The following is a 20,865-nucleotide window of genomic DNA, read 5'->3' as shown; positions in this document are numbered from 1 at the left end:
TTGCTGTAATCAGGGAAATATATTGAATTTCTAAAAAGTAAATGTTTAAGCATTGTTCTCACAAGTATCATAAGAGTGTACAAATGCCTAGGAATATTATTCTAGAGCCATGTTTGAAGACAATCCTCTTCCATCAAAATCTCATTCTCATTGTTGACAATTCAATTCAATCCTATTATAGAATTGCAATGGCCTGCTGATGTGCCTACATGACCATATGTGCACTGGGTTGATGATGACTAATGTGTAAAGACTGACCACACTGAACTTTCAGTACGATGTACCGTAGAAAGTAAAGCAGTTAAATAAAGACACAAGGTAATAATGATCATGTATAAGATTGGGCTATGATGCACTGCAGAAAAGTAGAACAATAGAATAAAATGTATTTCTGCTGTCTCCAAAACAGTTTTCTTATACGCTTTTGTTTTTGAATATCTGACAAAACTTTATAGCTGTGCTTGAAAGCCAGGCTCTGCATACTGAAAATCGAAGCAGTGACATCCTGCTACCATCCAAAAATGAAGATTTATTCACAGCAACCCCACTTTTATCAACCATATTAAAAATAAACAAACAAACAAGTACATTGTTTTTAAGAGGTTAAATTAGACATGAATACATGTGCTATATAAATATATATATATATATACACAAATGCTAAGGAGATAAAGAAATATTTTGTTATCATCCCCTTTTGGTACCAAGTGGCAAATGCCTCTGCTTAGGACAGAAGTGTGAAAGCAAATGCAGAGTCCTATTTTCAGCATATTTATACAAGTAACCCAAACTTTATATCATTTAAAATCAGGCAAGCAAGGGCATTTGTTTGTGGTCCTCCTTGTCCCCTTGATCCCATTCAGTCATCAGCTCTGAAGATACCTCAGTAAACAAATGATCCCAGTTCCAGCCAACATCCTCCTGTAGAGGGCAAAAACAACCCCATTAAAACTATGGCAGCGGCAGCACTGTCACAAAAGGATTCTTCTTGTGTGATACCCACGATCAAACCTGACCAAGAGACTCGCAATACAGCTCTGTACCAACTATGAATCCAAAACCAAAGTCACATGACCCGAATATGGCAGTCATCTCAGGGCTCGGGTCAAAGTGAAGGGTATCGTTAAGATTCTGCCAGAGGAGTTTACTTTCCACAACCCATAAAATATGAATTTGCAAGCGGAAATGTTTTACGATTTCAGCAGTAGCGGGAGATTTTGTAATTCCTACAACCTCCCCTCACAGGGATGCTTAATTTCTTGAAGACTTCTTTTTGCTCCTCATGCCAAGAGACACCATAAAAGCCCTCTGGCTACCAGACATTACATCTGTATACTTTGTAACAAATAAGGTGAAAATACAAAGTATAAAACTTACCTCTCTGACTTCCTGCTCTGGTGCCAATACTTTAGTGAGAAGTTTTAGGTCAATTTCTCCATCCTGTAAAAGCAGGGGAAAAAAGATTTGGAAATGGGGAAATACGTTGAAAATGTCAATAAGCGGATGTTCCTTCTTACTTTTATGATAGCAATCATTCATTCAGTTTTATAGATTACAGAGCTAACTAGTAAACAAATGGCTATTATATACTGTAGACTACGGGTTTGTTTAATCCGGCATTCAGTTGTCTTCACCCAAAGGATTGAAAACAATGGTTTCTGAGGCTCTTTGCAGTGGAGAAACTGTAATCAGCGGTTACAGTGTGAAACAGTTATAAAATAATTAGCCTTCTTAGTAAAAGGAATACTTTAAAATGTCTATTTTCACAGCTGGCAGAATTTGACCAATAAAGACTTATAATAGCCCTCTAGTGCTGAAAAAAAACAATTATTATTATTATTATTATTATTTATTTCTTAGCAGACGCCCTTATCCAGGGCGACTTACAATTGTTACAAGATATTGACAATTGACTAATACTTCTAAAAGACAACTGACTTTTTCATACAACGGATGGTAACAGACAATAATATGTGCATCTTGTATAAATAACCTTATTAAATCATCTTTTTACCTGCATTTGGTGGTTCCTTCTCAATAGCTAATGGTTTACAGTATTCACTATATTGACATTAGTAAATAGAAAAAGCATGATCACAGGGATTATTTGTTACTACAGACTAAACTGATTATTTTTTTTTTTATTGTGTTTGGTATGCTTATTTCTTTGCTTTGTCGACTTACCAATGTCTGAAAAGCCGAATGTTTCATGAGATCATTGTCCAGGTCGAGGTAAGTCATCACCCTGTTAACCTGTATGCTGACACAACAAAAATACGGTTTTCAGACTTCTAGGCAAAGCCCTTTATATATTTCATATAGTTCAGCAGGAGATATTTTGGGCAACAAATTTAAGATTTAGATCCCCAGCTTTACTCTATGAAACCCAAGTTCCTCATGAAACATTATGAACGCTGAATTGGAATTTGAACATTTTAATTGAACTCTGATTGGATTCCTCTCGCGTACAAGGAGCTTCCATCATATTGCACACTAACGTAAGCCATTTATTTGCAATAACAAAGACATCTTAAAAATGAGTTGCAGATAATTTGTAAATAACATGAAAATGTTTGTTGATCATTGGGAACAATTAATCTCCATCCTCTTGGGAAGTGACTTCAACTGGCGACACAATTCAGGCACTATTGTTTGTACAGTTGTGTGACAAAAATAATTGTACTTTCCAAAGCCAAGCTTTCCTTAGCCAGTCTTAAGGTGCACCTGTTATGGACAGCATTTTTACATTTCTTGATGATTCAATCAAAATGTTACTGACTTCATTAAGGATGACAAATCCTTGTTTGTTATCGCAACCAAGTCAACTGGATTATAAATACATAAAATGAAGCCCAGCTGCTTATCTGTACTTTCAATTTGAAGCGTGCGAAGCAGTCGCCCAGCAATGCATGCCAGTCCTACTCTCAGCACATTACATGCTACATTGCTCCAGCAATGAGTTCAATGTGGATATTATCACACAACGAAAGACAGGGATTGCTTAATAACATACAACGTTGTCACAGCTATGCCACAAAGCAGACACGTGTCAGGACGTCTCTCAGTCTTGTAAATCAAATTATATTACATGTTTCTCCAACAATAGCAAGCCGGGGTGTAAATCAACTATTACTGTTTTTTTTTTTTCTGTATAACCACCCTGTATCCCAACAACCTTTTTTTTTATGACAGCGTGCCACGCTTGCACAGCAAAAGTATGTTTTCAGCAGGACCTTGAATATATGTGAATAAATTTTTTTAAAAAAGTACTTTTTCGTTCATGTTTATCACCATGTGTTCTGAACTATCGTGGAACAGCTTATACATCATACCTCTACCTCCTCCAGTCATGCAAACCTGCGCTGATTATTTCCAACTTTTCTGATTGAATTTAAATAACACAATTAAAATATTTTTAAACAAATCTGTGATGTTGTGTCTGTCACCTTGTTACCTCATAATTTATAAAAGAAACAATTGTTCTTCATAAGTAATAAATAGCTTAAACAATGAATAAACAAAAACAAACACACGCATAACTGAACATGCTGCTGTTATTTAGTCATTCCTCATGCAGTCACTTCAACATATTTATTAATATGAGCTTTGGTAAAATAGTGTTCAGTTAGCAAGGAACTGTCTAAAGTTTCATTTACCTGGGTGGAGCTGCAACCTGCATTGTGAGGTCCTCTTCTTGAACATCTTCAAGGTCCGGGATTACTGGGATATCTGGAAATGTAAAAAATGTTCAACTTCAGAGCAGACTCACAGTAGAATCAGAATGCAATTAAACCCCTTCCTCATATGGTTAAAAGCTTTTCAGGAAGACAAATGATGCCTCACATAGATGGGCTATGGATAGCTTTGAACTTGTTTCAAAGTTATTTTACAAAAACAATCGAAATACAGTTGTTTAATTTGAAGAAAAGGCCAATTCTAGTATCTGGTCCACTCTATAAGACAAACGTTGGGGGACAGTACTCTCAGGTTGTTTTGGGTGACAATAGACACTGATTAAAGAAATACAGTTAACCTGGTTTTATTCTAAAGCCCAGCAACTTATACTTTTCTAATTTAACACAAAGTACAACCTAACTGATGTGTTGAAGCCTCAAAACCTTCAATCTGGACCCTACAGCAGATAAAGAATAATTTTTAAATTCATTAAATAAATCTCACTGCCCAACTGAAAAAAAAAAAAAAAAAACACCTTACTCTTTGGGGGAGAAGAAAAAAAAAAAAACAGGTCCTAGATCTTTTTACAATTTGCATCTGATTTGATATTTTGTCTTACCATATCCTCCTTGGAGCTGCCCTGTCACAACAGCCAGGCTGCTATGAATATTCAAGTAGCAGGACACAGTCTTTCCCGCTGAGTGTGGGGCTCAGGCCAGGGGCTCCCCTGAAAGAACCCCCCGCTACACCAGCATTTGTGCCCTGTCACTGCAAGCCACCCGGAGGACCTCAAGCGGGCAGCACTTCAACCTGATGTCCACTCTGCCACTCTGCATCTCCCTACGTCCCTACTCTGCACGCAGCCCGGGCAGCGTCCAACTATGTGCAAGAGTATTTTTATACGAGCCCATCTGTGTAAGGTCGGAAGTCACTATGTGCCTTGGCAGGGTGGCTGTGCCAAGAGTCGCAAACACACTGGTCAAACAGTAGGAATTCTCTTTAATTGGCAAAAAGCAACAGGACATAATATGGCTCAGCTCCCAAGAAGGGCAGAGTGAACTCGTGAGTTTTCAGAAATTTAAAACAGACTTAAAAAAAAAAAAAGTTTTTTTACAGAGCTCAGACTATTTCAGGAATCCTTAAAATCAAGACCAAATGAATACATCATCGAGTGCACAACTGTTTAAATTAATATGATTTCTGGAACATCATTTGTTTTTAAAAAAAGATTGGCTCAATGGTTTGAGGTTTGTATTACACATCTCAAGGGTGTAAAAGGCTGAAATCCCAGGCTTGGCTGTATGCAGCTTCCTGTCTAGACTCTGGATGAGGGGGCTAACAGCACAGCAAGTTGCAATGAATCCCCAACCTTTGGGAAGACATGTGCCTGCCCAGTGTAAAGGCAACACAGCAGGCTGATCTTGGTCTGCAAATGTATGTTTTTCTTCTAAATTCAAAAGCTTGGCATTCACATAACACAATGGCATTTTGGACAATGCCAGTTAGGCGTGATGCCATGTTTTCTCAAGTATCTCTAAAAAACTACACAATGAACTGTTTCAGGAAAATTAAGGAAAGCAAGACTATTTGTAACATTAGCTTCTTACCACAATGACACACCCTTTAGGAAAATTAGCTGGATAACCCAAGAAGAAACTGTACACTCAGTGACTTATTAATGTAACGTCTGTAGCCATGTAACCACCCAGGTTCGATTATTTTGTATAACAGTATGAGTTCAATTATTAGCTACTGGATAGACAATAAGACGTTTAAAACAACTTTGTATTGGATTATAATGCCCAGTTACCGAAACATTTCAAAGTAGCAACAATGCAAATCGTAAAGAACTTTTGGTAATCTCAGTTGGCCTTGCCTTGGTAAATAAAAAATTGAAGTCCTTTTGAAGTAACAAATATTATAAAGCATGTCTGAGTCTTTAGGGAGATATGGCTGAATGCACTAAAACTGCATTCATAAGGGTGGTTCTGGCAAGGAGTGCACGGTAATGTCAAACAGACTTGTGATAATCTACAGTACCATAGGTAAGCCAAAACAGCAACTAAATGGAAAATCTATAGTCTCCTACAGTCTAAATTAAAATGAAGGTCCAAGATGTGAATCTACCATGCCATATTGTTATCTCAATCTCAGGTAAAGTCATTGTTCTAGGGTAGATAACTGCACAAAAACAATATGGAAATTATAAAAGGTTCTTTAATTAATGAAATTGGTCTCATTTAGCATGTGACAGGATTCATCTGTGTTTCTGAAATCACGGCACTGGTATTTCATATTCATGAGTTTCTGTGACACTTTGTCCTCTCATTTAAAATGCATTTCATTCAGCAAATTCCAGCCCCCCCCCGACCCCCAATCAAAGATAAGTCTTTTCACAATGACATCAAAAATCCAGGGCATACTTTGCAAATACTTTAAAAGGCCACTTTTCTATCTCCATAGAATGTTGGAATACAAAAAAAGCTTCTGCAGTAGGTGTGAGAGTTATACAGAATCTTTGTCAGTAACAGTTATCAACAGTTTTCCTTTCTGCTATGGATTCAAGACATGGAGTAAGGCTCCCGTTTTTAGCAAGCAGAATCATGGAGAGAAAAGGTTAACTTAAGTTTATTAACATGCAAACTACTGTTTATACAATATTGTTTTTTAATTTACTTTTGTAATTTAACTGCAGATTATCTTAAATATATTGAACTGTGGAACTGAATCTTACATTCATTGGCAAGTGCCTTCTTAGTATTGAAATCAAAAGTGCCACCTTTGTATCCTGGATGAAATACATCAAAGCATAAAAGCACCATTTTTGTAAAGGAGATTTTAGAAAACAAGCTGAAATCAACCTTGTGCTTTTGGCAGAGACTGTGCTAGTAAAAAGAAAAAGTTAAACTACGAGTAAACTCATTACCTACAAGACAGGTAAGTGGATATACTAATATAAATGTCAGAGTTGGCAGGGTTTTTCAATAAACATTTTTTACCTGGATTCTGGCATTAAGATTTCCAAAAATGTTTATTTTTCCTAAAAAAAAAAAAAAAAAAACTCACATCCACATTTAGGTATAAATATTGTTTTAAAAAAAAAAAAAACTTTTTTTATATCAAAACACTAGAAATGAATTGCAATCTAAACAAGTTAGATACTGCTTTGGTACCAACAGAAGGGTGATGTAGCAGCTCATGACCCACTCAGGTCCTTTTATTAATCAGAGCAGCAGTGTGGAGTAGTGGTTAGGGCTCTGGACTCTTGACCGGAGGGTTGTGGGTTCAATCCCCAGTGGGGGACACTGCTGTTGTACCCTTGAGCAAGGTACTTTACCTAGATTGCTCCAGTAAAAACCCAACTGTATAAATGGGTAATTGTATGTAAAATAATGTGATATCTGTATAATGTGAAATAATGTATAATGTGATATCTTGTAACAATTGTAAGTCGCCCTGGATAAGGGCGTCTGCTAAGAAATACATAATAAACATGAACTAGGCAAATCAAAACTTCAATTGTATAGGTTGTATTTGTTCCATTGCATTAAGACTTCAATGTTGCATACATCTTAACTATGTTGCGTACTGTACCTCCAGATTTTGTTTGGCTTTGCATATATTGCAAGCGTGCCTGTTTAGATATAAAGTTGGTCCTCACAAACTATTGGTGCTCTGGAATGAACTTGCAGTGCTGAAGCAATATATATTAATATATACTTTTTTTTTTTTTTATAGCAAACCATTGATAATAAAGGTATTGGCAAAACCTGTAGCACCTCAGTATGTGAAAAGATTTTTAAAACTAAGCACTACATTTATATATAAAAAAAAAAAAAAACAGAAGCTTGGCGACACAAACATTTGTGGCAGCAGTCTGTTCTGATCGCAGCCTTTTGAAATGTGATTGGCACATGATGGATGAGGGTGCCTGGCTGCCACTTTCTCTCGTGTCAGCTTATGGTCCTGGGGGACGATAAAATAATCAAGAGCTGTATAGCTATCTCACTAACCCTCGGCTGCTGCAATTTTCAAAGCCCACGCCTCTGGCGCTGCATAAAGAGAGCTCCTCTGCGCTGTAATCATCTTTTTAAGTTTCACTTACATAAAAGCTGCATCACCAACAAACCGGTTACAAAACAAACCATTAGAGCCTACAAAACAAACCATTACCGACTGTAAGTCCTGAAATACCGCTGTTGGTAGGTGAGAGCTGTAAAGAATTCCAGATGAATGCTTTGTCCAATAACCTACATCTTGTTACTTGCCAACCCTGCATGTAGTGCCCCCCCCCCAATGTAGATAGCTAAAGATGACCTTTTATATTCACTCCTGAAAGAAACGTCATAGTTTGTCTGATGAGTTTAAAGAGATAGGAATAGCAATATTAGCACACATTTAAAACACAAGTGTTACACACCCAGTAATAACACTACAGCAGATGATACCTGGAGCATTTGGGGTGGGCATGTTTAGTGTATTCCTTGTTGAACCAGCAATGCACTACTGTATATTACTAAACAGGCACAGAGATGCACTCTGACATCACCAAGAACAGCCTGATACTGAAACACTACTCTTTGTTCTCTATTATGATGTAAATATTAACTTCATAAAATAATATATGTATCCAATCATTTTGGGTCTGATTCATTCGCAGTTTCAAGACACCTGATTATTTTATTCTTCAAACTCTGAACAGACTTTAAACAAAGTCAACACTTTGTTAATATTGTCTATTATCTCATTCTTGTTTTGGGCGACAATAGACACTGATTAAAGAAATACAGTTAACCTGGTTTTATTCTAAAGTAACTTTACAGTCACCACTCTTGAAAAATTACTGATTTTTAAATTAAATTAAATTAAATATATATATATATATATATATATATATATATATATCTCAACAAACCTTCTACCGTCACAACACACGCCTTAAGAAATCTGAAGGCATTGAAATGTGCATAACATCTTAATAAACACAAGGAATAGGGAGTGCAAATAGAATGGCTGCGCTCAGGTGCAATTTAGGGGAAATGCTCAGGCAATTTCACTGTTATTTCCCCTGCTGATGTGGGTAGAAAAATTGAACAATTATCTCTGACTGGTCTGTTTAAATTTCTCCAATCCCTACACTGTTTGTGCTGAGGACCACCAAGCCCTGAGGTGCAGAAGTCATGGCAGCTTTTGTCCTTGTGGATTCAAAATATCTACAAGTTACTAGGCAGAGATCTAGCTTGTGTATATACAGTATTAAATATTTTGTAAAATGTAATATACAACTGTGCATATAATCCTGTTGTATTTAACTGAATTCCTGATCAAGTATATATATATATATATATATATATATATTTTTTTTTTTTTTTTCCAAGATCTGCAGGTGCTGTTAAATCATAACCATGCAATCTGGCAGCATACCGAAGTCTTTACTTCACTAAGATTGTAGATACTCAATTAGTAACATTTTTAAGCAATGTCATTCAGATTGCTATGACGTCAGGTTTTCAGGTATCTCTGCACACATTAGTATGTCCAGAATCTGCTCACCTCCTTCATCGTCAGAGCCCTCTGGGGTTTGCGGTCTCAAACGTCTACTGCAAAAACAAGAAGTACAGAAAAATGAATTATTTAATGCTTTCAATCTGCTCTAATGATGAGGTCATCATCATTGGTTGTTTCAAGATGAGGATTTAACTTTGATGATGAATTTTCAACTAAGTGAAGCTACAGATGGTTTGATATTAAGATCACTTTATATGTGTCGGCACATTTCTTCTTTTTTTTTTCCAGGCTGCCTGGAACACTCTTGCCAAATTCCCCAGCGCTAGATACTATCATTGGCTGTAGGTTGCAAGCCTAACAATACAGAGGGCAGTTTCTCTATTTACTCGGCAATCATGCAATTATATTTTAAGCCCTGCCCCTCTATTAAAATAAATTATTGGCGTTGTAAACATGCTATGTGTAATACCATGAAATGGACAAGCAATAAACAGGTGAGTGGATTCCTATGTGACAGACATGATTTGGCATCCTTTTGTAGCATTAAGTTCTTCAAGGCATAGCGATTTAAGCTTTTTTTCTTGGAACAAACCTTTCACGCTTCAAATACAAATGAAACCAAGTTCTGCTAAGCAGCCTTTTAAAAATAGATCAGGGAGGGGCTTTGCTGTTCTGTCATTTCAGCAATTAGTTAAGTGAAAATGAATATTTATTACATTAAAAAAGGACAAAAATGCTTCACCAGATTTTCTGCTTTTATTAAAAGTTAGAAAAACTATTGTATTGCAAGGCAAATTGATATTGACAAGCCTTAAAGGAAGTCTATAGGGGGAGGGGGATGAAGGTGAAAACATACTCCTCAACCTCGTCAGCCGCTGGTCTTCTTCCAGACCTGGGAGAGAAGAAAAGGAAAATCTTATTAGAATTTACTTGATTAAGCCTTTTAAACTCAAGAATAACAGCCTGCTGAGCTAATTCTCCTTTAACCCCAGATATATTACTGAGGTGCAGTACAGCAGAAGGGTGCTGAAGCAGCACTTTGTAAAGCTAATGAAATGACAGTTACATTTTTTTAAGACGGTCGATCATTCACTAAGTGACTACATCTACTGACTGTAAAGCTAAAACGCAAATATATGTAGTTTTCATTAAACAAAAAATCTTCTTTTCCCAAGATGTAAAAGGGGAATGTGATAAAAAAAAAAGGACATACTGGCCGACTAAAAAAGTTTATAGTGCCAGTGTGAGTCAAAATTAAAACAAGTGCACTCATCACATGTGTAACTGTATCATTGCTTATAAAACCAGATTAGCAATTGTAGTTGAACAGCATATATTTGCTTGGTAAATATCCCCTTTATATAATAATGACGAATAAGAAGTATATAGTCATCCACCGATGTGTTTTTGCATACTAATTCATGTTGATGGCCAGCCACTGGAGCTATTGCTCAAGTTCTTTAATTAATGTAAATGTCCTCTTTTTAGACCCCTGTCCTGTTCCCGTCCCAATATTCCCTTCTCGTATAACCATTGCAATGGCACATCAGTATCTTAGTTGATCATTAGCACCATCCTAGTACCAAAAAACAACCAGAATTGAATGCAAGCAGGTGCTGAAACATTCATGTTATCACCAAGGGATGCATTGAAAAAAACATGCAGAAATGCCATAAACTTTAATACTATTGACAATCAAGTGAAACACATCATAAGCTTTACATCGGCTTATCGAAGGTTTGATAAACTATAAAATAAGTTTGTCAAAGACTGGGTTGATTTTTTTTAATGCCATTTTATACCATGGTTTTACAAAGCAGCAGAGATTTATTTCTCTGCTCGATACTGTTCCTTTGTGCTGGTGCAGAGGCTTACTGAGGGGTGCCACCTGCTGATCATAAAGAGAAGTAACTTAAACCAACTGTTACAGTACAGCTAGGGAACCCAGCAAGGGCTCCTGTAAAACCCTAGGAGATATGAGGTTTAATTCATACACAAACAAATTCATATCATAGGAGAAGAAATGTAACACACATTTTAACCAAATGTAATTCAGAGAAGTCACAGATTGCCAAAAATCAGATACTAGTACTGTACCATGCAGATAGCTTCTGTATTTGTAAAATATTTTACCACCTTCTAAGAACATCCCTATTAGTGTATCTTCCCCTTCTTTAAATTGCTCCATTCCCTCTGTATTTTTCAGACCATTTCTAATTTTTCCCTGATCTCAATGGCCCAGAATGTAATAGTCTAATGGGATGTCATTTTTCAGTTGGTTAATTAATTTCTTCAGCTCCTCTGTTCTGCCATTCATTTTCTTTCCAATGTATAGTACTCCCAAAGAAACTTAATCTCAATGTAGGTCAGTGCCTATTGCAAGCCACTGAAATGCACATATTTCACTTTTTTTCCTACTAGAAATGTGTGCCTCCTGCTCTAATCCATGGCCCTAATATGCATTTTTGAATAGCACTCAGTGCCATCAGGTGCTGAAACTTTGTAATTGTAGCAAAGATATTATAGGGAAAGTTAAATCCTACTTGCTAACTGCTCTTTAAAACAACCAAAAAATCTGGTGTCAGATGCACGTTTGCACGGTTCTTATTATTTTAAAGGAACTTGAAGGCAGATTGTGTTTCCAGCTTGAGGCTTTTAAAATGAACAGGCTGACACAAATCCCAGCTTTCCAGCCAGATGCACTGTTGTGTGTGGTGACCACATGCTCCAGAAGGTCATGGACTCCTGTACCACTTCTACCAGGGGTTCTGAAGTCTGCCTAGACACAGGCAGCAGTGGACTGCTATCCTTGGTGATGGAGCAGGCGGCTGCCTCCCAAGGGAGAGAACAAACAGATCTTGTCGTCGTCGCCTCATCGTGCAAGGAGCTTCGCTACTGACCCATGAGCAGGAGGCACTGTCAAGCACTGGCTGTGAGAAATCTACCAGCAATTCAACTCTTAGCCTCTGCCAGCTGGTAATTTTAAACATGAAGAACAAACTGATTTTCTTTCACATAGCTAAGCAGAAAAAAAGATTAATTCAAACAAACCAGATATTCTTTGGAAAGTAGATGCTGTCTGTTGATTATATACTTTTACAGACAGACCACAGTCTTACCAGCACTGTCATACTGCTGCTTTCCTCTTTCAGACAGATAAAGACAAGCCTGCTTAATTTCTTGGCCACTGTAACTAGTCACTTAACACCAAGTTAAGTTAGAAAAGCAGAAGCACACTGTCCACCATCTTCCTGACCTTGACACATCAGCCTCCAAGGTGAGGACATTTCAACACGCATTATGAGCACTTGATTAAGACTTATGTAACAAGAAAAGATGGACATGGTAAAACTGTCTGGAAAAAGTATAAAATATACTGTGACAACCTGGCTCTGAATGTTCATCAATAAACCGTCAGATCATTTGGTGTCAATTACGAGTGATAGATTGGCAAATCCTGGCGTTTCTTCACCGAAATTAACAGGAGGAGGGCAGGGATGATTGAGAGTGATGTGTGACATTGAATGGAAAAGTCCTTGGGGTCCCACAGGAACCATTACTTTCCCTTCAGTAAGGATCAATGGCTGAACAGGTCCAAACACCTTTACACCCCCTTTTGCATCCAAGAAGGCACGTGTTAAAATGGCAAAGAAGACTGACACGTTGACCCTTTACCATCAGATGAATTGAGTCTGCTACTTTCTCTGACTGAATTAGTGATATGTCAAACGAGGCACACAACCGGAATAAGTCTGCATGGGTAGGTGGATACTGGAATACTGTCCAGAAACACAAAGATTACATGTAGAAACAATAAAGAACAACAGAAATATATGAATTACATACATCTGTTTTACATCTTGAGAGCAATGGCAGAAAGCCCTGGGAAAACAAAATATGAGCTACTTGATTTTCTTATAAATACCCTTATAGCAAAAGATTCAGTCCATTACAATAAAGACATTTCTATAGCCAGAACTCTATTCCAGATCATCCATCCTCCATACAGAACTAACTGCTGGTTATGTATTTATGTAGAGTTCAGATTTTAACAGGAATACAGTATAAACTCGAATGGTTTCACTACAGTACAATTTGATTAATTTGTAAAATAGGGCCGACGCTCCCCTTATAATATAGACAAGCTTCTTTATAGGGTTGACCTGTTTGCCATTCTATTGCCAATTATGAGAATAAAAGCACCCCCCCCCCCCCCCCCACTTGTTTTCCATTATTGACCTGTGACAGCATACACTTGATACTACAAACGCAGCAAGGTTTATTTAGTTCATCTTAAACAGAGCTGGTCTGCCTGGAAACTGGCACTCCTTAGAACCAGGAATAAGGTACTCACTTGGCAGAGCCAGGGGTGTCATCTGCCCAGCCTCCTTGGCGGAGAGGGGGTTTTGTTGGGGGTCCCTAGAGGACAGAACCAAGAATATTTATTTAAAAAGTTGCTCTCCCAGACAAACTTGAGATGCAACATTTCATTTACAAAGGGGTATAACATTCAAACTTTCTACAGTAGTCTGAAACACTTAAAATCACATAATGCATCTTGAACAATACAACTATTAACCATAAAATAAAATATTACACTGTATGTTTTATTACATTGTTTTCAATTTAAGGATAACATTCTATAGAATAATTCTTAAAAGACATGCAAGATTTCAGGATTGACAGGACACCAACCTAACCATGGACATAAATACAAAATTAGAGCCATCAATAACATAACATTTTAGATCACCATTATCTACAGTGAATGTAGTCACTGTATCCACATACAGTAAAAGTTTTACACAGACACAGAGTGTATGCTTCCATTTGAAACTGTCAATAACTTAGACCATCCAAGGCAAATTTTGAATCTGCTTCTCTAGATTATATATATATATATAAAGTCTGATATATGTATACCCCTGATTTTGATACTCTCAATAAATTGTGCTAAAGAAATGTCCTTAGCAAGTTTCGTCACAGTAACTTGTATTGGTTAAAATGTCATAGCTATTCATGTTATTTCCCTTAAATGTAAAACATCTATGTTTCCTAATATGAGAGTATAAAATAAAGACTGTGGGAACCACGGTGAGTGTTTGCCAGAAGCCAGTTTCTCTAGGATAGCAGAGCATGACCTGAAATAACTACTGATGGAAAAATTACTCTCTCTCTCTCTCTCTCCCCTTTGGGTCTAAAAATAGCACAGGGGCACAAATGAGCTGAGATCACGGCACTGTGAACAAGCCACAGGACAAACATCTGAATGAAAGAATTCCACAAAGCACTTACTGTGTGAATGAAAAAAAAAATAATCACAATTCTCATAACCAAATTGGGGTTTCAAATGATGCACATCTCTCTAAGGAATTTTCAAGTATTTAGTACTTGAGAGGAAATATCAATTTTCCTTATCCCATTCAATTGGAATTAAAACTAAACTGAACTGGAAGTCACCATAGTTAAGTTATTTGATTTAGGAGAGTTAGCAAAGTTGAAATATTCAAGATGGTCAAATGCTTTTTTGGCTACTCTTGAAAGCAATGGACTCAAGTGAATTTAATAAAAAAAACAAACAAACAAAAAAAACATTAACAAAAATAATACATTTAAAGGGGGGTCTCCACAAGGACAAAGGAGGCATGCATTGTATTACAATCTTTTTTTGCAAATCCATTAAAATGTATGTAACTTTTAACAGGATTTATCAGCCTTAAAACGTTCCCCCCTTAGAGAACGCTTCAACAAAAGGCACCACTCACAAATAAGTTTGACTGTCACAAGTCAGCTCATGGGGCTGTTTTGCATAGGGTTAGATGTAATAATATGCGTATTGATTTGTACATTGCCAGATGTCCTTATTATCCTCCTGTATAGCACTATTCACAATCAACAGATGGCAAATGTGGACATTTAGGGTGGCTGATTGTAGGCATAGTGTAGGATCAGACTATTAAAGCAGTAGGTTAAAGAATCGCTTAAATTAGTATTTCAAATGGGGCTCCCGAGTGGTGCATCCAGTAAAAGCACTCGCTAGAGTGCAGGATGCGCTCTATAGCCTAGACGTCGCCGGTTCGAGTCCAGGCTATTCCACAGCCGACAGTGGACGGGAGCTTCCAGGGGGCGGCGCTCAATTGGCTGAGCGTCGTCCGGGGGGAGGGAGGGTTAGGTCGGCCAGGGTATCCTCGGCTCACCGCGCACCAGCGACCCCTGTAGTCTGGCCGGGCGCCTGCAGGCTTGCCTGTAAGCTGCCCAGAGCTGCGTTGTCCTCCGACGCTGTAGCGCTGAGGCGGCCGCACGGTGAGTTCACAGTGTGTAAAGAAGCAGGCGGCTGACGGCACATGCTTCGGAGGACAGCGTGTGTTCATCTTCGCCCCTCCCGAGTCAGCGCAGGGGTGGTAGCGGTGAGCTGAGCATAATAAAATAATTGGGCATTTCAAATTGGGGAGAAAATAATAAAAACTAATTGGCAACGACTAAATTATTAAAAAAAAAAAAAATAGTATTTCAAATGACCTTTTTTCTGTACAAACTAATAAATGGTACACTTATTTCAAAGTTAACTATGAATAAAATATGTTGTCTCAGGGATTGGTATTATCAACTAAAGGAATGCACCATTAATTCAAATCCTTCTGATTTAGTGTCAAGCCATATATGAACATGTACCTAAATATGTTTCTTATTAAATAAAATATGTAATATCTAAATACAAAGAGCCTGTTATCTGAGTTCAACCACAGTTGAAACTGATCTAAAAACTACAAAAAAGGCTGAAAAATGTGACCAATCAGTGAAATTATTTTAAAGAGGAAGAAAGGGAGAAAACAAAATACCGGCCGATAAAACATCGAGACTAAAAATAAACCAACTGGTCACACGACACCTCACAAAAATGTATTTTTTATGTAGAAACTGGGTCGCAGGGGGCGCGAGAATCCCATTTTTACATTGAGGAAGTTGGCCTAATTTGGAAAGATTAATGCAAAAGCATTGCTTAAATTCCTTGTTGGAGAATTTGGCTCAGCTTACCACTCTTGGGGACAAAACTGGACCTCAACACTGCAAATGGCAGCGCTTAAAAAAAAACACAAGCAGCTCTGTCATACGCCCTTTCTAATTTTACTTTGCAGGAAAATTAGTTTGTATTTTGGAAGCAAAGCTTATTTGGAAGCAAATGTGCATGGTCAATTATGTGAACTTTAATATTCTGCCATTGAGGCCCGTACCTTACTAGCACACTGGTAGTTTCTAAAGAACATGTTCATCTAGAAGGTTCTGTCCCAATGATAGTCCTCCTACGACTGCAAATAGATTCAGAAAAAAATGGGATATAACAATTTGTAGTTTTTGAGAATCTAGCTAATATTTGGGGCTGCCTCCTCCTTTAACTAACTTTTTTTTTTTTTTTTTAATTTAGTCGTTGCCAATTATTATTTTGTTTTTCATTATTATTTTCTCCCCAATTTGAAATGCCCAATTATTTTTAGGCTCAGCTCACCGCTACCACCCCTGCGCTGACTCGGGAGGGGCGAAGATGAACACACGCTGTCCTCCGAAGCGTGTGCCGTCAGCCGTCTGCTTCTTTACACACTGCGAACTCACCGTGCAGCCGCCTCAGCGCTACAGCGTCGGAGGACAACGCAGCTCTGGGCAGCTTACAGGCAAGCCCACAGGCGCCCGGCAAGACTACAGGGGTCGCTGGTGCGCGGTGAGCTGAGGACACCCTGGCCGACCTAACCCTCCCTCCCCCCGGACGACGCTCAGCCAATTGAGCGCCGCCCCCTGGAAGCTCCCGTCCACGTTCGGCTGTGGAACAGCCTGGACTCGAACCGGCGACGTCCAGGCTATAGAGCGCATCCTGCACTCTAGCGAGTGCTTTTACTGGATGCGCCACTCGGGAGCCCACCCTTTAACTAACTTTTACTCAACTTCCATTTGTACCCTCTGGTCCTACGAAGTTCTTGTACCCTGGTTAATTCTTAAACCTGACCTCATAGCTCATGCCATTTAGTCCTAGTGTAGCAGTGTCTACTTTGTTACGAGGATGCCAGAACTGGATACAGTATTTTACATGGGTTCTAACTACTAGATCATAACTACTGCAAACAGAAACCAAACACATGCAGCAAAACAGGAGAGTGAAAAAGAAAAATGCTGCTAATACTAGATTCAATTTATCCACTCCTCTAATTTCTCCATCGGGAAAACAAAAATGCAAGTACCTGATCAGAATCCTGCTATTCATAAACAAAATAATGGTTTAAAAAAAAAGAAACATCTTTGAAAATAGGATTTTGTAGTAGTATTATGCTTTTTACATTTTTATAAATACAGTCCTGTGTTACTGGCTGTTATATTTCAGGGAGTTTCTAAACTGTAATGGAATTAGAATGGTTATTATGAAACAGATTAAAAGCAGTTCTAGTTCAAGCTACATTGTCACACACAAAAAGGCAGCATTTTGTGTACTACAACATCCAAATACTGGAACTAGTGAGAACAATTCTCCAATGTAAAGTATAGTCCGTACAAGATTATTACCAACATGGCCAAACTGTAAATCAAACACACTGTATGTAGTAGCAACATGTACTGTGCCTCTTGTAGTGTACAGAGACGCTGCACTCCCCATACTGAAAGCTATGTCAAGAAACACTGTACAGTTGTTATACAAATACCAACTAAATACTACAATAACAATACTACAGATGTGGTGGGGTTTTTTTGTATTGAAAAGCTATAGTACTAAATTAGATTTATAAAAGCTATTACTCTATATACCATATTACAGTACCTCGTCTTCATCCTCTTCTTCCTTAACAGTTTCAAAGTTCAGCAATAGATTAGAAACAAAAATATTGAAAATAACACCAGGTAGAAAGAGTACCTGAGATATAGATATATAGAATACATATATATTCTTTGAGCTAATACATACACACATATACATATATATTAGTTTGGATTAGTTTACAGGTAACAAAATCGTGTTGCATACCTGTCAACTCTTACGGGTTTCCCATATTTCTTACTGTGTTTTATTTTTTTGAGTTTTCAAGTCTTACGGCCGTAAGATAAAAATCTTACGGGCAATTCAAAACCTCACGGTCAGGCAAAAACACGCAGGGCGGGCGCGTCACTGATTGCTTCCTTCAAAAAATTATGAAGCAGTTTGCAAAAATGCCACCACCAACAAAAAAACACACAAAACTGTAAAGTTGTACAGTGGACGGTCCCTTAAGGAATGGGAGGGCAAACCCACATTTCGTGGCTTGATAAGGGCTTCCCCTGACGGCTGGGATGTTAAAGATGTTAATCATAATGAACATAGCAAATGATGAAAAATCTTTTTTTTCTGCAGATTTCAATTAATAAACTAGGAGAATGTCTCTTTTTTCTTTCATATTTTTTTATACTATTATTTTTGAGTCAGAGACGAATTTCTTAAGGTTTGGAAGCATTCCTTAAGGGTTTGAAAGCGCTGGTATAAAAGTAGGGCTCAAAAAGGGTTGACAGGTATGAAGTTGCTAAATCTAAAATTACTTTCATTCAGGTTTAACCTTTGAGGAGGCATTAAATGAGCCTCTTTCTGAATAACTGAAATGCTGATGAGGACTTCAATGAACCAGAATGCATTGTTCAGCAAATTGTGGTTTTCCTTTATTTAACTCCAAATGAGTTTTTAAATGTCTCATTTAATGATGTTGTTAACTGAATTAAAGTAAGCAGCAGTGTTAGCACGAAAGGGTGTGTAAATGGCATCCACAGTATTTACCTCTCCAGCAGATGCTGACGTGGATTCTTTCCTATTTCGAGCTTCATCTTGCTGAAGCCCCTGTGAGTGACGTGCTCTACGGCCCGTCTTGGCTGCCTGTAACAGTTTAAATCAACAATTCATTATTTTAAAGTCACATATTGTTATTTTTTTTAGTAATTAGTATCAGCAGCCATGGCTTACAATAAAACATGCAAGCATTTACCGGACTGAGAAACACAAAGAACTGATTTGACATGGTCCGAACTTGTATTTAACATTACTGTAGTACGTGTAAAGTACCTGTTGAAGGACAATACAAAAGCTGCACAACAGACTTAATAACGCGCCACTAACTGTCGGTGTCAGGACCACACTTTATACACCAGGTGCTGTATGTTTGTTTTCACCCTTTTCCAGTGTTTGTTGCTTCCCGTTTTATTAAATGTAGCTGTGTTGCATTTTAAATCCAGCGGCGTTTATATATCTATAAATGTTAAGGCTCGTAATACATATTTTCAAAGGTTCTTGTTTTGAGTGTAAAAATGCAGGAGTATAATGAACGCTATGCTAGTTGTATTGTAGCTTAAAACAAAGCATAGATAGAGGGCCAACAAAAGTGCGTGTGTAAGACAGCTTGTACAAAGACAAGTGAACACACACAGTAACTAGCCGCTCCGATGTATAATACAAGTGGTAGAAATACAGTATCATTTTTTTCTGATCTTTAGGGTACATATCACTCACAGCTTTCTTCGTGCCACTGTCTCCGAGCTCCAGACTATCGGCCATCTTTAATCTTTGCAGTTTAGTCGCTAACAACAACTTCCTGGTAACTGGAAGCAGCGTCCCCAGCAACAGTTTCCAAGGCGACGTGAACGGCGGCGAGATAAAACATGGATATGAACAGGAGAGAGGTATAAAAATGATAATATTATTATCAGTAGTAGCAGCAACTACTACTACTACTACTACTACTACTACTACTACTACTACAAATAATAATAATAATAATAATAATAATAATAATAATAATAATAATAATAATACAGTAATGACAGCTTTATTAACATAATGTATTTATTATAATTATCGAGGCCTGTTATTAATAGCATAAGTAGTAGTAGTAGTAGTAGTAGTAGTAATAATAATAATAATAATAATAATAATAATAATAATAATAATAATAATAATAATAATAATAACTTTGGTGGCTGAAAAGTCCTAGTGTACCATGTCCTGCATTCACAAACTCCTACTCCATATGAAAATACAGAATCAGGTTGCTGATATTAATAGATGAACACCACGTGCAGAATTGATGCCAATGCTGTACTGCATTCATGGAACTACAACCATCCTAGTGTGATGAAGTCAGCTCTCTGGCATGTACAGTAAGAACGTGTGGTTTATTTGTGTTAGTCAGTGGTAGTTGGTGATGCGCCAGCGTTTCCAGATCCTCCTAGTATTGTTCTCCAGGACAGAGCCAGCAAACGAGCATTTAGGCGACTTGGACCCTTGCCTTATATAGCGATGTTCAGTTCAATTCAGTGTAGTAATCTGACACAACCTTAAAATTCAATACAGTTCATGCTTGTGAGTTCGTTGCAGAATCCAGGTCAGTCAGTTCTCTCAAATACAATACTACTAATAATATATAACATGAGCCACGCTAGTATAGACTGGTAAAAAATAAATAAATAAATAAATAAATAAATAAATAAATAGAAAAAGGAGCAGCTTATTAACTTGCAGTAGACTATGTTCAAGGCCAAAAAGAAACGAGTAGTGTTATTGCTTAAGAGTTCATTAATCTAGTTAAATGCTTTAAAGCAGTAAAGTGTTAATAGTTTGTTTTAATATGTGTGTGTGTGTGTGAGAGAGAATATCTACCTGAAGTATATATATATATATATATATAT

The 20,865-nt window shown here is 37.5% G+C and overlaps 1 protein-coding gene across 2 annotated transcripts; it reads right to left on the bottom strand.

Moving 5' to 3' along the window:
• Nucleotides 1-366: 366 nt before the first annotated feature.
• On the bottom strand, nucleotides 367-19,815 carry LOC117422718 (intraflagellar transport protein 43 homolog A-like). Of its 2 annotated transcripts, XM_058991834.1 has the most exons (10): nucleotides 19,691-19,815; nucleotides 18,965-19,060; nucleotides 17,984-18,004; nucleotides 13,538-13,602; nucleotides 10,040-10,075; nucleotides 9,229-9,275; nucleotides 3,657-3,729; nucleotides 2,185-2,260; nucleotides 1,378-1,440; nucleotides 367-921 (listed from the first exon to the last, which is right to left on the bottom strand). In XM_058991834.1, exons 1-10 carry the CDS (start codon nucleotides 19,733-19,735, stop codon nucleotides 808-810), a joined length of 636 nt encoding a protein of 211 aa, XP_058847817.1. In that variant the 5' UTR covers nucleotides 19,736-19,815; the 3' UTR covers nucleotides 367-807. The 2 variants fall into 2 exon arrangements, with proteins under 2 accessions (XP_058847817.1, XP_058847818.1); XM_058991835.1 differs by lacking the exon at nucleotides 17,984-18,004.
• Between the last annotated feature and the right edge of the window lie 1,050 nt (nucleotides 19,816-20,865).

The sequence above is a fragment of the Acipenser ruthenus genome, chromosome 18 (genome assembly GCF_902713425.1).
Source record: "Acipenser ruthenus chromosome 18, fAciRut3.2 maternal haplotype, whole genome shotgun sequence".
Lineage (NCBI taxonomy): Eukaryota > Metazoa > Chordata > Actinopteri > Acipenseriformes > Acipenseridae > Acipenser > Acipenser ruthenus.
Note: the sequence above shows the minus strand (reverse complement) of the source record. Positions and strands in the feature narration are given on the sequence as shown.